This window comes from Carassius gibelio, chromosome A5 (assembly GCF_023724105.1).
Source record: "Carassius gibelio isolate Cgi1373 ecotype wild population from Czech Republic chromosome A5, carGib1.2-hapl.c, whole genome shotgun sequence".
NCBI lineage: Eukaryota > Metazoa > Chordata > Actinopteri > Cypriniformes > Cyprinidae > Carassius > Carassius gibelio.
The window spans coordinates 39270788-39286692 of record NC_068375.1 but is presented as its reverse complement, the minus strand read 5'-3'; the positions used below and the strand labels follow the sequence as shown (position 1 = coordinate 39286692).

The 15905-nt window shown below is 34.7% G+C and overlaps 1 protein-coding gene and 1 long non-coding RNA gene across 2 annotated transcripts; both read left to right on the top strand.

The window, feature by feature from the left end:
* Positions 1 to 477: 477 nt before the first annotated feature.
* LOC128014917 (ras-related protein Rab-35-like) lies at positions 478 to 10275 on the top strand. The gene is made up of 8 exons (XM_052598631.1): positions 478 to 636; positions 1738 to 1870; positions 2728 to 3873; positions 4634 to 4684; positions 4864 to 4987; positions 6686 to 6810; positions 7410 to 7534; positions 8710 to 10275. Exons 3-8 carry the CDS (start codon positions 3822 to 3824, stop codon positions 8830 to 8832), a joined length of 600 nt encoding a protein of 199 aa, XP_052454591.1. The 5' UTR covers positions 478 to 636; positions 1738 to 1870; positions 2728 to 3821; the 3' UTR covers positions 8833 to 10275.
* Positions 10276 to 13618: 3343 nt separating this feature from the next.
* LOC128014919 (uncharacterized) lies at positions 13619 to 15302 on the top strand. Its single transcript, XR_008183741.1, has 2 exons — positions 13619 to 13811; positions 14549 to 15302. It is a non-coding gene; the product is annotated as an uncharacterized LOC128014919 (long non-coding RNA).
* The last annotated feature ends 603 nt before the right edge of the window (positions 15303 to 15905 follow it).

Here is a 15905-nt window from a genome sequence, read left to right as displayed (position 1 = left end):
CTCCACTCAGTCTACACTTGTCTACTCTTACTACACTTACCAAAAGTATACAAAGACCCTTGAAATTCATAGTGTGTCAGGTTCAGTGTTCAAAACTTCAATTAAAATAAGCAAAGCACAAAATATTTGTTCACTAAAATGAATATTTGAAGCAGAAAATCATTTTCAGTTCTTCACTGTTTGCTGCAAAATATATATAATAATAAACAATTACTTTATCATAAAAAGAAACATATTAGCAAAACAATGAAGTATTGTGAAAAAAAAAACATTTTACAAAATATGCTTTATTTTTCTATAGCACATTGTTTTTTATAGTTTTTTGTATTTTTCAATAATTTCTTTGGAAATATGTGGCAGGGATTTACAGCCCACAAATACAGTGCACATGCCCCGCCCATAACCACGCCCACATCCCCCCACAGATAGCCACGCCCACACATCCACTGTAAGCCAGCAGTGGTTCTGCTTCACTCACTCACACGTGAACAATCTCCCTCTCCTCAGATGTGCTCCTTCATCTCTCCTGATAGAGTTTGACTCTGAATCATCATCATGTCTTCAAACATGAGCCTCAAGACGATGAAATGGACCGTTGAGCAGCTCAAACTCGAAGCCAGCATGGAGAGAATCAAAGTAAGTTGTTTCAATGCTCAGAAATAAGTGATATTTCATTCAATACAGTGATGTTAGACTCCTATGTTAGATTTCAAAACAAAAATATGATATATAGCAAAGCAGCAGAATATGGCTTTAATTTAAATAATTATTATCAGTCTGATTTTATGTAATTATTATTAAAAACAGACATTAAATCATATTCTCAGTGAAATCAGGCATCACATTATTATAATAAAGTAAGAAATAAAAAATAAAAATCTAGATCAGTCTAATGCAAAGACAGTTATGGCGGATTATGGTCATCGTCAATATATATTTGGTATCTCTTAAACTAATAATATTTGTAAAAAAAAAAAAGAATAATAATACTAATACAACAATATAAATTTCTGACACTGTAAAAACAGGACAGTTATATAGAGAGGTCATGATGATGTCAGTTAACAGGCTGGTTTATTTTTTTCCCATTTTGTGCAATAGAGGAAACATTTAATATGACAAGCAGTCAGGTTTAGAAATAACTGACTTTTCTGAGTTTCAACAGGTTAATTGTGCTCAAAAAATTATTCTGTTTTGATCTTGATTCATATTTGATGAGCTTTTCCTATTTATTTCTGTGTAATCGGATTGAAACAATCTTTATTGTATAAAGCACTATAGAAAAAAAGTGACTTGACTTGAGCACGAGCAGCATGCGGAAAAAAGCAAATGCGAATAATAAAATACAACTGACCTACAGATTTAAGTTAGTGAAATAAATGTGACTCTGGAGCACAAAACCATGGGCTTAAGTGTCCCTTTTTCGATTTTGAGATGAATAAATAAGCTCTCCATTGATATATGGTTTATCAGGACGACAATATTTCTCTGAGATACAACTATATGAAAATCTGAGGGAGCAAAAAAATCTAAATATTGAGATTCTGACATTGACAGATTGTGTCACTCTCTTCCTCAAAACCCATGAATAAAACTTCTCAAACTCACAGCTGATGCAACACGGATTGCACTGAATATGGGTTACAAGTTGTAGCTACTTGACTTCAGTTGTGAGTTCTGAAGGAAAACGACTTGCCAGTTCCTTCTCCATTTGATCTGAGTGTGTTTGTAACGCAGGTTTCTCAAGCAGCTGAGGATCTACTGAAGTACTGCCTCCAGAACGCCGGTGAAGACGCGCTCCTGTTCGGCGCCCCAATCAGGTGTAAGCTGGTCAGAGTGCCGTGCTCATGCACCCTGCTCTAGAAAGAAGGTGCACAATCATATGAGTGACCACAAACACCTCACAGCTTTATCCAGCTTGCTTTCAATACTAGAACGAGACATTTGTAACATGAAAGTGCAAGTGTTCGGGTGTCAGTCCCTTCTGGTGGTTTTAGCTGGAAAAAAATTATATTGCAAACTAGTATTTCTTATCATATTAATTTAATTTATTATCATATTCATAAACTCACTGGTTTGTAGTGCAAAAAGCTTTAGCATTTTTTAGGGGTGTAACAAGATGCTCTTGCATCGATAGGACTGGAGCCCTCTCTGCGCTAAACTCAGGGACTGGAGCGCAGTCTGGAATCTGGGTTTCTGTTGGGAAGTCTGATCGGACTCTTTTACATCAACAGGAAGTTAGGTTTAGAGGAATGGGGGTAGCAGAGGAAGTCCTGGCATAGTAGTGTTATTGTGTGTTGTCTTTTTATTTAATATACATGTTTCTTTAAATATCTGTTAAATATCTGAGTCATGACAGCACAGTCAGCCAGAATTCAGATTCAGGAAAGCGTCTGTCCATCTTCTGCTCTTAACCAGCATGAGTTCAGCTCTGGATGGATGCTATACTTAGTTCTGCACGAGATGTGTCGAAACACGTCTGTCTTTAAATGGATGTAGTCTGTGAACTTCAAAGTGCTGAAGTATGAGTGTGATGAAAATATTGGCATGTTTACTCATCTTCATGCATCTCTTTTGCATGCTATTCAAAATGAACATTAGACTTTAACAAAAATGGTTGCATATTTTTGGCTTGATGCTTTTCCATGACATTCTGAAGTGTTTATATTTCATATTTTATACTCCACAAAATTATTTTTCACATTTATTTTCCTTTTTCCCCCACAGGAGAGAGGAGGCTGATCAATGCAACAGCATGACATGAAACATCATGAGATACACTGTGCAAATCTGAGAAAACTGATGCCTTAAATTTAGTGGATTTAGTGTGTATTTGTCTTATGTGTTAAAATCTTTTTATTTTATGCCACAGAATTATATGAAATTGAAACATTGACTTTATGAATTTTAGTTCAATTTAAAACATCAGTTTTCTATATGTGAATCTGTGTTAAAGTGTAATGTATTTCTGTGATGTGCAGCTGTATTTTCAGCATCATTCCTCCAGTCTTCAGTGTCCTTACTTTCACTTTTGATCAATTTAATGAATCCTTAGAATATTAGCACTAATTTATTTTCTTTTTTTTAATGTAACTTTTGAATGGTTGTGCATCATGGTTACAACATTAATAATCAGAAATGTTTCTTGAGCAGTAAATCATCATATTAGAATGATTTCTGAAGATCATGTGACACTGAAGACTGGAGGAATGATGCTGATAATACAGCTAATATATTAGATTTTAACATATAGTCACATAGAGAACATCTATTTTTAATTCTAATAACATTTCACAATAGTAAAGGTCAAAATAAATGCAGCATTGATGAGCAGAAGAGACAAAAACGTTAAAAAATGTTTTGACTGGTACTGTATTTTTTTTTTTTTTATCCGTGTCTGTGTTTGTGTGTTGTTTATGTAATGGCTGTCCTCATTTGTAAGTCGCTTTTGGATAAAAGCGTCTGCTAAATGAATAAATGTGAATGTAATGTAAAGATCATAATGTAAAGTGTGGCTGAAGTGATGCTTCTTCAGCGCCCCCTGCTGGAGGCTCTACTGCAGTACGGCTGTGTGTTGTGCGCCTGCGCAGTAAGTCATCGTGAGTTGTTGTGGGCGGGGTTTGTGTGAGCGGCTGCGAGCCGCCTCAGATCCGCTGTGGGTGTAGATGGGTGTGAGACTCCAACACCACGCAAACCGCTCAAAATAAACCCGGTGGAGACGTTAAGGCACATATACGGCTGCCTCTCCGCCGGGAGAGGAGGAGCAGCGGGAGGTTTCGCTTCCTGGAGAGCTTCTCTGAGCGGCGGAATCGAGCCGGGCCATGGCGCGGGACTATGATTACCTCTTCAAGCTGCTCATCATCGGCGACAGCGGTAAGGAAACATCGAGGATGAGAGACGGGAAGCAGGCCTCGACTCGGTTAAAATGACACTTAAATGATCCAGAACCTCTTCAGATGCGTTATTTGTGCTGGATTTACACGTAACACGGATACTGATTAATCTGACATCTTATAACTGACATTTGGTGAGGTCGAGAGGGATGTGGTTTCTGATTAAGCTCATGTAATGGGCCTGTCAACAGTTCAGAGTCATTCAGTCTGGGCGTGTTCTTACATTATATATTTTTGTTGTCTATTAAATTAAAATATTAATATGTTAAGTTGCCTGGCTTGTTTCTTGATTTTTCTGTGACAAAATTGATGTAAGTTATAAACAAACTCAGTATTTATTATGGCAGCCTGGGTCTATTTATTTAATGTCGAGATGTTGTACTGATATATAAACTAATCTATAATAATAATATATTATAATGTGACAAATATTTTAAATGTTATACAATTGTATATGTATAATGTTTAAAAATTCTCTCTCTATATATAGGATATGATTAAATTATACAAATTTGTATAATGTGAATAATATTTTATAAATTTAAAATATTTAAAAATGACATACATTAAATTATATAAATAAATAAAAATATATATAATGTGTATATATTTATGTGAATAATGTTTCAAAATAAATGTAAATTTTCAAAATGTTATATATATATATATATATATATATATATATTTTTTTTTTAATTACATTTAAAAACAATGTGTGATGTGTTTCTTCTGTTTCTCAGGTGTTGGCAAAAGCAGTTTACTGCTGAGATTTGCTGATAACACATTTTCAGGTAGGACCCACACGTCACATGTGCTTTTAACAAACATTAACCGTGAAGGACGTACTAAGAGATCTGGTGTCTGCTGTGTATGAGTCGCTCACGCTGACTTCTACACTCTCAGTAATCTCAGTGCTGGTTACTGTAATACAGATGTAGGACCGTCGGCTGATCTGTGTGTGTTGTTGCAGGAAGCTACATCACTACGATCGGTGTGGACTTCAAGATCCGCACGGTGGAGATCAACGGGGAGAAGGTGAAGCTGCAGATCTGGGACACAGCGGGACAGGAGAGGTTCAGGACCATCACCTCCACGTGAGTGACACGTTAAACCTGTTTCGGTTCAATCTTAGGATGCTTTCAAATGAGGAATGAGTTGCTTTCGTTTCACACTTCACAGATGTGAAGGGCTTCCTGGCATTATAAAAAACATTTGATGGTGTAATGTTTGGTGGTGTTGTGTAACGGGGCAGTGGATAAGAGTGTGAGAGCCCCGGGTTCGAATCCACTGTGAGACACCAATGTGTCCCTGAGCAAGACACTTAACCCCTAGTTTATTTTTAATTGGACACATTTAAATAAAATGCATCTTATTTTTTTATAAAACCAAAAATGTATATATTAAATACATATATTTATTCAAGTCTGTCAAGTGATTTCACAAAAAACTTACAATATGTTTTCCGGTTTGTTTAAGTGTTAATTATATCTGACAATAAATTGCAAACTAAAAAAAATAAATAAATAATAATAGTTTGGGCTCTGTTGGAAATTAAATTATTATTAAATTTAAATAAAATTATATATATTTTATTTTAGCTTTGCGCTGCAGAAAAGACTTGATTGGTTATGCATTTTCTATATGATTATTATTACTGTTATTTTGTAGCTATATTAATATATAATAATTAAAATGTTTTAAACAAATTCTGCAGTCTCACAATCACATTTAAAATTCACAATCTTCTACAATTAATTTAATATTATGCATATAATAATATATGACATGTTCCTGATGAATGGACTTTTTTAATTTCTGTTTTAATTTTGGCTTGGGTGTTTATTGCAAGCAGGCTCTCTCACCCTTTATGATTATTTTCTACATTGTTCTAGTTATTATCAGTCTCTATTAGTTGTGTATAAAGCCCTGAGCTCCACGATGCTCTTCTGTGATGCGGTGTGTGTTTCTCAAATCCTGTCGTCAAACTGATGATGTGTGCCTCGAGAAAAGTCACCCAGACAACCACTTCCTGTCAGTGATGTCAGTCGCAGGAAGTGAAACAGTCTCGGGTCACCCTTTCCTTCAGAAGATGTGCAGATCGAGTCTCTTTGAAGAACGATCGCTTGTCTTTTAATTCCACATGCTGGGGTCCAGGTGGACTCTTATCTTAAGTGTTGACTTCAAGACGATTCTGTGGATTTAAAGATGTTCTAGATGATCTAGAACGTAATGAGCAGAATCTGTGGAGTTCAGTGGAAACCAAGCGTTCCAGTTCAATGTGTGATTTAATCTCTGAAATGTTTTTGAGCTAAAATATTTACTGGAAATCCCCCTTCGAGTTTTTAAGATTTAAAATATTTTAATAATTAAAAACATATTTTTATATATAGTTCCCTGGTAACTCATAAATATATTATTATTTATATATTATTAATTATTTTTTATTTATTTTTTATTTATTTATGTTTTTAAATGGATAAATATGGATTTATATATTTATATGAAATATTTTAGTGTTTTATTGACTTTTTTTATTTTAGTCATTTTAAGTTAGCATTTTTATTGTTTAAATAAATAGCTTTTCATCAACTCTCAAACTCTTTTCTTGTCCTCGTGCTAAACGTTAAAAAAATCACATCTAGGTTGTTTTTATTAGCGTAGTCTGTTTTTGACTCATTTCTCTCAGTGAATGTGGCTTTGGACTTTTATTGTGGTTTTATGTTTGTGTTGCTGAAGCTTCAGAGCCCTGATGTGTGTGTGTGTGTGTGTGTGTGTGTGGTGGTCTCTTTCAGGTACTATAGAGGCACTCACGGTGTTATCGTGGTGTATGACGTCTCCAGCGCCGAGTCGTTCGTCAACGTCAAACGCTGGCTTCATGAAATCAATCAGAATTGTGACGACGTCTGTCGGATATTAGGTAGATACATTGTTGCCTTTTTAAAATGCATTCTCAAATAGAAACATATGAAAGATACTATAAGTTCATAAATGAGTAAAAATATTTGTATCACTCTCAAGATTTAAGGTTAAATGTATATGTAGTGTGTTTTTTGTTTTGTTTACATGCTCCTGTGGTGTGACATATATTTCTACAAGTATTAATGTTTTTTTTTATCAATTTTATATATTAATTTAAAGGGCCTTTTTGATTAAAAACTGTAAAATTAATTTATTATTAATTTTATTAATATATATTATATTATTATTATTATTATTATTATTTTGCATAGTTTTTTATGTTGCCTTTTTATTGTTATTTTTTCTAGCATTGCATTAATGCGATTTTTGGAGGAAAATGTCTTTTATTGATTTATTTACACAATAAAATAAAAAAAATGGTCCTAATAATTTAAATAATGTTCTTTATCTTTAATCTGATCTTTAATTGTTGGTATTTTGTGGATGAAATATGAACTTGGCATTTTTTTGGATGCAGTTTTGTCAGATTCAGTGTTCGGTGATGTTCTGATGATTAATTCTGGGGTTTAACGCTGGTTCCCTGTGCTCTGTGTTCAGTGGGTAATAAGAACGACGATCCCGCCTCTAAAGTGGTGGAGACCAATGACGCGCAGAAGTTTGCTGAACAGATGGGCATCCGACTGTTTGAGACCAGCGCCAAAGAGAACATCAACGTGGAGGACGTAAGCCGGATTAAATCCCATCAGCTTACACAAATAAAGCCTCTAATGGAGTCTTCCTCTCCAGACCAAAAGAGTTTGAGGAATAGGAAGTGTTTCAGAAGCTGATGCTGGAAGTCACTTTTATTTCTGTCGAGCTTTATAAAGAACAGATGGTTTCAAAGCAGCTTCTCGGTAACAGACAGAGAAAATAACAGTGTGAAAGTAGTCAAATGAATTCACTTTCAGCGGTAACGCAGCTCCACACAGTCATTATTCAGATCAGTGGTGGAAATACTGTATTTTCCAGGGTTATTACAGTTAACTAAAGCTGTCACGTGATATTAAATAAATGCTAAATGAAATACTGAAACTGAAAATACAGTATAGAAAAATCAGTCACATGTTTTTCTTTTAGTGAGTTGGCAAGGCACCATTTCTCATTTCCATTTATTTCACTCGAGGTACTAAAATAAGCCAAGATTAAGGAAAGTAAAAAAAAAAAAAATATATATATATATATATATATATAATAAAAGTGTCGCTTGATGTAATAAAACAAGTAAAGCTAAAACCTAATAAAACTAAATAAATCATTAATAAAAAGCTAGATATGAATAAAAACTATGGACACATAATAACATTAATGAAAATAACTAAATTAAAATATATAAAAGAAAATATTAATACAAGTATAATAGTAAGTAAAACTAAAACTTAAAACTAAATATTATAAATAAATAAATAAAAATGTATTAAAAATATATAGATTTTTTAATATATGAAAATGGCAAATACCTAACAAAAGTAATAAACTTTCACAATTAAAAAAATAAGGAAACTAGAATAACTAAGAATAGAAAAACTAAAACTTAAAACTAAATATTATAAATAAATAAAAAATATATAAAAATTATAAAATATGTATGAAAATGGCAAAAACATAACAAAATTAATAAACGTTTACAAATAAAAAAATGGAAAGTAGAATAACAGACATAAAAAAAGAATCTATATATTAATAAACCTTAATAGTATCTCAGTGATGCTATAATAACTCTGTGTACCACAGAAGTGTAAGGTATGAGCCTTTTCCATGTCGTTTTAAGCAATCGTCTAATGCTCAGAAATGCATTGTGTGTGTTGTTATGGATTGAGCCGCTCTCACTGAAGTGTGTTTGTGTCTGTGTGTGCATCAGATGTTCAACTGCATCACTGAGCTCGTCCTGAAGACACGCAAAGAGTGTGTGGCCAAACAACAGCAGCAGAGCGAAGTCGTCAAACTGAGCAAGAGCAGCAAACGCAAGAAGAAGTGCTGCTAGTGGACACACACACACACACACACACACTCGAGCGAACTGACACGAGCAAGACAGCTTCACACACCTAACCCAACCCATGAGAGACTAGAACTGATAGAGATTTACTAATGATGAGCTCGTTTGGACTTCAGGAGGACGCCTACAGACTCGAGGCCAAATGTGCGCGACTGCAGCGATCCGGAGCAGATGTGAGCTGGAGAACATCAGGAGTTATGTGTTTTAATCACATCTTCACGGATGGACCGAGCCTGCGCTGCTCTGCCAACAACCAAGAGACCCTCGTCTTGCCTTTTCGCTTTCTCTTTGTCTTTCATTTTTGTAAAACTGTATTTTTGTACTAACAGATGATACAATCAGACACACACGCGTTCAGTGAATCTGGTGCCATTGACTGAGAGTCGGTGTATTTACAGAGCTGGGAGGAAACGCTCGGTCTCACGAAAAAGTGTGGATTTACGGGAGTAATTAATGCAGGAATTACACACTCGGATCATCAGAGATCAGGATGAGTTTGTTTCTGCGTCAGATCTGGAGAAATGTAGCACTGCACCAATGGAAGTGAATGGGTGCCGTCAGAATGAGAGTCTGATAAACATCACGATAACCCACAGTCCATCAGTGAACATCTGGAGAAGACAAAACCTGATGAAAAAAGATGATTTTAGAGAGTCTATAATCCATAATAACACTTCCTCCAGTGAAAAAGTGTTCCGGTCTGAATCAGGAGAGAAATCTGCACAGATCAAGCGTGTGTTGATTGTGATGTGCTGACGGCACCCATTCACTTCCATTGATGCAATGCCACATTTCTCTGAAATCTGATGACGAAACAAACTCATCCTGGTCTCAGATGAACTGAGCACATTTTCAGCATATTTTATTTTTGTGTGTACTGTTCCTTTAAATGGAGTAATTCACGCAGAAATGCACATTCGGTCTTCATTCACTCGCCCTCGTGTCGTGTCTGTGGACCACAAGCGGAAAAGTAAAAGTGCTGAGTTATGCGTTCTCTGAGAAGAGCAGCTTGAACATTTCTCTAAACGTCTCCTTTCGTGTTTCACATGAGAAAGTCAGTCAAACCGGTTTGAGATGACGTGAAGGTGAGTAAGTGACGACAGACTGATCATTTCACTGAATGGTTCTCAAGTCGGAGCCTGATCTGTCCTTGTTCTCCGAGCTGAGAGAGAGAGACGACTCGTGTGACTGTAACCTGTTGTCTTTGACTCTTCTGAACACCGTCTAGTTTACTTTCGGGAATATCAAGAGACTGAAAACTGAAGACATCACTCTCCGTCTTGTGGGAGCCAGTGATTTGAGATGTTGACATGTCATCTTCTGTTTGTATGTGTAATGATCTGGTGTACACTGGAAAAGAGGAACTATTACTCCTATTCATTGTCCCAACACGAGTCTAACGATAATAAAGGTTTTAAGAGAACACAATATTCATCTTTACTCAATGTTTTTAATAACTGATGTGTTTCTGTGGTTGTTTCACCACTAGGTGTCGCTCTAACACACCATTATTCGGCTCACTGTGACAAACTCCTGCAGTCTGATGCTTTTTCTTTTTTAATTCAGATCTACATTTTGCTTCGGTGTTGATGTAATCATTGACTCTGGTTTGTTTCTTTTGTGCAGTTAGAGTTTAAATACATTTTCAGAGACAAAAAAAAGTATATATATATATATATATATATATATATATATATATATATATTATATATATATATATATATAAAACAGTTTAAAAGTTTGAATTGGTTAAGATTTTTTAAATGTGTTTGAGTCTAATATGAAGAAATACATTAAAAATAGTGAAATATTATTCTAATGTAAATCATCTGTTTTCTGTGTGAATCTATATTAAAATGTAATTTATTTCTGTGATGCTCCGCTGTATTTTCAGCATCATTCCTCCAGTCTTCAGTGTCACATGATCTTCAGAAATCAGAATAATATGATGATTTACTGCTCAAGAAACATTTCTGATTATTATTAATGTTGAACACAGTTAATATTTTTGTGAAAATTGTGATACATATTATTTTTCAGGCTTCACAGATGAACATTTATATGAAACAAATCTTTTGTATCATGTATTTACTGTAACTTCTCATCAATTTAATGCATCCTTGATGAATAAAAGTGACGTTCTTTTTTAAATCTCATTTGCACAATAGATTTAAATGGTAGCTTATTATGGTTTTCAGTAAATTATTGTGCAGCAATTTTCAATATTGATAATAATCAGAATTGTTTCTTGAGCAGTAAATCATCATATTAGACTGAATTCATAAGATGTATATAAAAGCCTTTTCCTTTACGGTAAATAACTCTTGTCTGAGTGTTGTTGATTCCGGGGAAATACTAGTAGTTTTAGCTCCAGATGTCCTCATTTGTCGTCCTGCTGGTGCCGTGACCCTGAGGTCATGTCTACCCCATCTGCTCCTGCGAGAACGTGAACAACCACATCTACGCGAGCTTAAAGAGAACAACTGAAAACCTTGCTTTAATAGAAACCGTACATTTAAGTTTATAGTATGATGCATTGCACTTTGCAGAATGATGAGAATGTTTAGTTTTCTTTCTGTAGCATCATTATTGTAGACTATTACTCCAACACTACATGTAAGTCTTCTGATGTTATGTGATGCTTGTGCTATCCAAGATAAGTGTGTTTCTTCATCAGGTTTGTAGAAATGTAGCATTGCATCAGTGTCTCATCAATAGATGCTCTGCAGTGAATGGGTGCCGTCAGAATGAGAGTCTGATAAAAACATCACAATAATCCACAGCACTCCAGTCACTGGAGGAAGTGTTATTATGGATTATAGACTCTATGTATTTGAGTTAAAATCATCTTAATGCTGGATGTGTTTCATCTTTTGTCTTCTCAGATGTTCACTGATGGACTGGAGTGCTGTGGATTATTGTGATGTTTTTATCGGCTGTTTGGACTCTCATTCTGACGGCACCCATTCACCCCCACTGGTGACACACTGAAATATGTGATTAATTTTATCAGGCAAGTTGATTTCTCAATCTTAGGCTTGGAGCATCGTGTCGTGATTGCTGTAATGATTTATGATTGCTGGTGATATCATCTTGTCTGGGAACTCAGATTATTTCTATTTTCTCTCAATGTCTCTGTAATTTCCCGTGTCTCTCTCCATCACAGCTCGGGGAGGCTGTTGCCATGGAGCTTACAGGCATCGCCAGGGAAACCAGATCTTGACGAGCCAGTGAGACTCGATGAGAGAAATGTTGCGGCTCGTCAGAGGTTAAGAGTGTGCTAATGTAAGTTATGTAGAATTCAGAGAGAAGCGCTTCTCCGTCTGTCTGCCGCCCTGGATGGAAACTGCATCACGTCTAAAACACTTCTGTTCTGAGTTATGCATCAGATACTGAGATTTATGGAAACTTGTTCTGCCACATAGTAAAAAATGAAAAGTAACTGCAACTTTTTATCTCACTGGTCAGACTTTTTTTCTTGCAATTCCTTCTTTCTCTACTACCTCTTTCTTTTGGGGTGCCACAAGGCTCTATTCTCTGCCCATTTTATTTTCACTTTACAAGCTGCCTCTCGAGTCAGTTATACTCGGGCACAACACAATTTTTTAAGCGCCCTGACCTTGAGAAAGCTATTCATGTTTTTATTTATTCAAGACTAGACTGGAACAAGCTTTCCCTTGATATGTAATACTATCACTGATCTGGATCTTTTAAACAATAGACTAAACAATTATTTATATAGACTTTTTGCTGTAGAAATGTATACTTTTATTTTTACTGCATTATTTTCTGCTCCTTTTGGAAAGCCCTTTGGTCAGCTTGAGTGTTATAAAGTGCTATAAAAATAAATGTTTATTGATGGATCATGTTGTCCCACATTGAGTGTTTTTATAATATTAACACACTTTTCTTACTGTTTCTGCAGTATGTAGTATAGTATGTACATCCCATTATGCAATGCGCTGGTCTTCACCTTACCTTTACAACCAATACAGTGGAAGTGAAATATAGTTATTTATAAAGTATACTTTGAAAAGACTAATATAGAGTAGTTAATTTTTTTTAAATTAGCTTATTTTCAGTTGAACAATGAACTTTCGAGGATAGTATTACAATTGATATTTACATAACTTCGATATAACTTAGATTAATCTACAGCATTTCTTTATATTTGTTTTTATCCAGAAACAGTAACATACATTAACATTAAAGAGCAACTTTCACATGTAACAAACAAAAAGAAAACACACACACACACACATGAACATGCAAAAATAAATAATAATAATCAATTAAAATAAAATTAATTATACAATTTAAAAAGAGTAATAATGAAAATAATAATAAGCAGAGGATAGCAAACTAAACCGTGTCAATTGAATGCACGAAAAGCTCATTTTGTTTCAACAATCTGTCACATTTCTTTAAATAATTCTAAAATAACAATTAAAATAAAACAATTACTAAAGATATGTTATTTGTTTAACAGAATCAATAATTTTTTATAATTTATTGCTAGTGTGTAAATAGTATGTGAACATGTGATCCGTAAAAAAAAAATAACTGTAGCCTCTGATTACGAGTATTTTAAAATGTAATTTAATCCAATTACAAGAATTACATTTTTGGAGTCTGGGACTGATGCCGGTGGGCGTTGCTTAGGCGAACGTCATGACGCATCTCGGTTTCGTCGACCAATGAATTGTGGCGCTGAACGCGCAAAATCTGAATCAATCCAGAATCGTCGAACGTTTCCACACAGACAGCAGCATACACATATAAATACTAGCCGCCTCATTGGCCGCTCGACCGCACGTCAACGTCGCCGCCATATTGGAGCGGGAAACTCTCATAACGCTCTCACATCAAGACAGAAGAAAACATACCAGGCTCATCGACAGATTGGACACCTACAAACCGTCACACGATAATAAAAACAGATCTCGGGGTGTTATCTTTTACAGGTAAGACTCTGCTGTTCTTTCTCGATGTTTTTTGGTCATTTTAACATTATTTTGACAGCTTAATTAACCACCAGTGTCAGACGATTAATAATAGCTAGCGATATCGCTAGCGTAGTTCCCAGTGAAAGCTGATACTTTATAAGAATTCAAAGTTTAAATGAATTCTTATTTCGTTTTAACTTATATTGCCGTTTATATAATAAACTAAATGGTGTTATGAGCACAATATACAGAGTTAGCCCTTTGACTGTCTAGATTAATGATGGAGCTAAAGCTTCTCTCTTTAATTTCACTACCGTTACAAAGATTAAGTGGTAACACTTTAGAATACTAGTCCTTTAGTTAATGTTCGTTAATTCATTAACAAATATCAACAAACAATGAACAATACACTTATTACTTTATTTATTCTTTGTTCATGTTAGTTAATGAAAATACAGTTATTCATTGTTAGTTCATGCTAATTCAGAGTGCATTAACTAATGTTAACAAGCACAATTTTTGATTTAAATAATGCATTAGTAAATGCTGAAATGAACATCAACTAAAATTAATAAATGCTGTAGAAGTATTGTTCTTTCTTAGATCATGTTAACTAAAGTAGTTGAGTAATGTTAACTAATGGACCGTTATTCAAAAGTGTTACCGATTAAGTTATTATAAGGATTATAAGGATTTCATTGCTTTTCATAAAACTGTGAACTAATTCTATGTATTCTTTTTTTCTTCCCTTTTAGCCATTTGCAAACAGGACAAGGACAGCCTTAAGGAAAGCTGAAGAAACCTGTTCTCAGAGATGAGACTATACCTCCACAGACTAGTGTTGTGTTTGTACTAAACCCAGAGCAGCCCTGAATGAATCGACAGAATGACCAGCTCATATTCTAATACTATAGACTGCATTTAAAAAGCTTTGCCCAGGCTGTTTGATGCTGATAATGTACTTTTTACACAAAAATGATTTAAATAGCCTAGAAATGAAAAACACACTCATAGTGAGTCCAGCTGCAATATCATGATAAACTCATTGTGATGTTGTTATAATGATTATTAATTTTGATTAACATAGAGATTTTTGAGGGGACCATCTCATATTCTGGTCTGTGATAAACATAACTATACTTTGAGATTTTGTTGAGCAAGGTAAACCTTACATACTCGCACTCAAACATTCATACAACAGTCTTAAAAAAAAGGGTTCAATATAGAACCATAGGGTTCTTTACTCAACTCCAAAGAACCTTTTATGCTAAAAAGGTTCTATAATGACAAGAAAGAACCCTTTTGGCACAAATGTTCTTTAGGCTATTATTCATTCATATATTACATTATTCTGCAACATTTTGTATTTGTAATTAAAATACTGTTTGTAGTAACTTAATATCACATTTTAATCATGCTGATTTTTAGAGAAAAACTGAAATGGCACTCTTTGTGTGATACTGATTAACTACATAAAATGATATAAATATATACATTTTCTAACCCCCATATCTTGAATTTTGTAATCATTCACATGCATTCATAAATGCATTTAAATACAACGAATAATGCAGTGAAAGAACACGCACACACGCCACACGCACTAGAATGACTTCATCATGTAACTTTGCATTAGCCTAGATGCCTGCACTTTTTAGGCACGATTGTAGTTTTTGAATATACTTGATGCTATTAAAAGGCACATCATTAAAACAAAAAATACGATTTCACATATCACACATAAACACGCGTGGAAAACGTAATTAGAACTAGCTACTAAATTAGTTCCATATACATATATGATATTTACAGCATATCCACATACAGCTATGATTCTCGAACCCCAAACTGACACCAATTATTCGCGAACCAGCTCCGATCTCCTGAGATGTCTCAAATGATTCAAGCTCAGAACTCCCAAACTGACTCAAATGAGTCGCGAACCCGCTAGAACTCCCGAACTGATTCAAATGATTCACGAACTTAAATGATTCACGAACTCCCAAACTGACTCAAATGATTCGCGAACCCGCTCCAAACTTCCGAACTGGTTCAAATGATTTGCGATCACCAAACTGACTAAAATGATTCTCCAACCTGCTCCAAACTCAC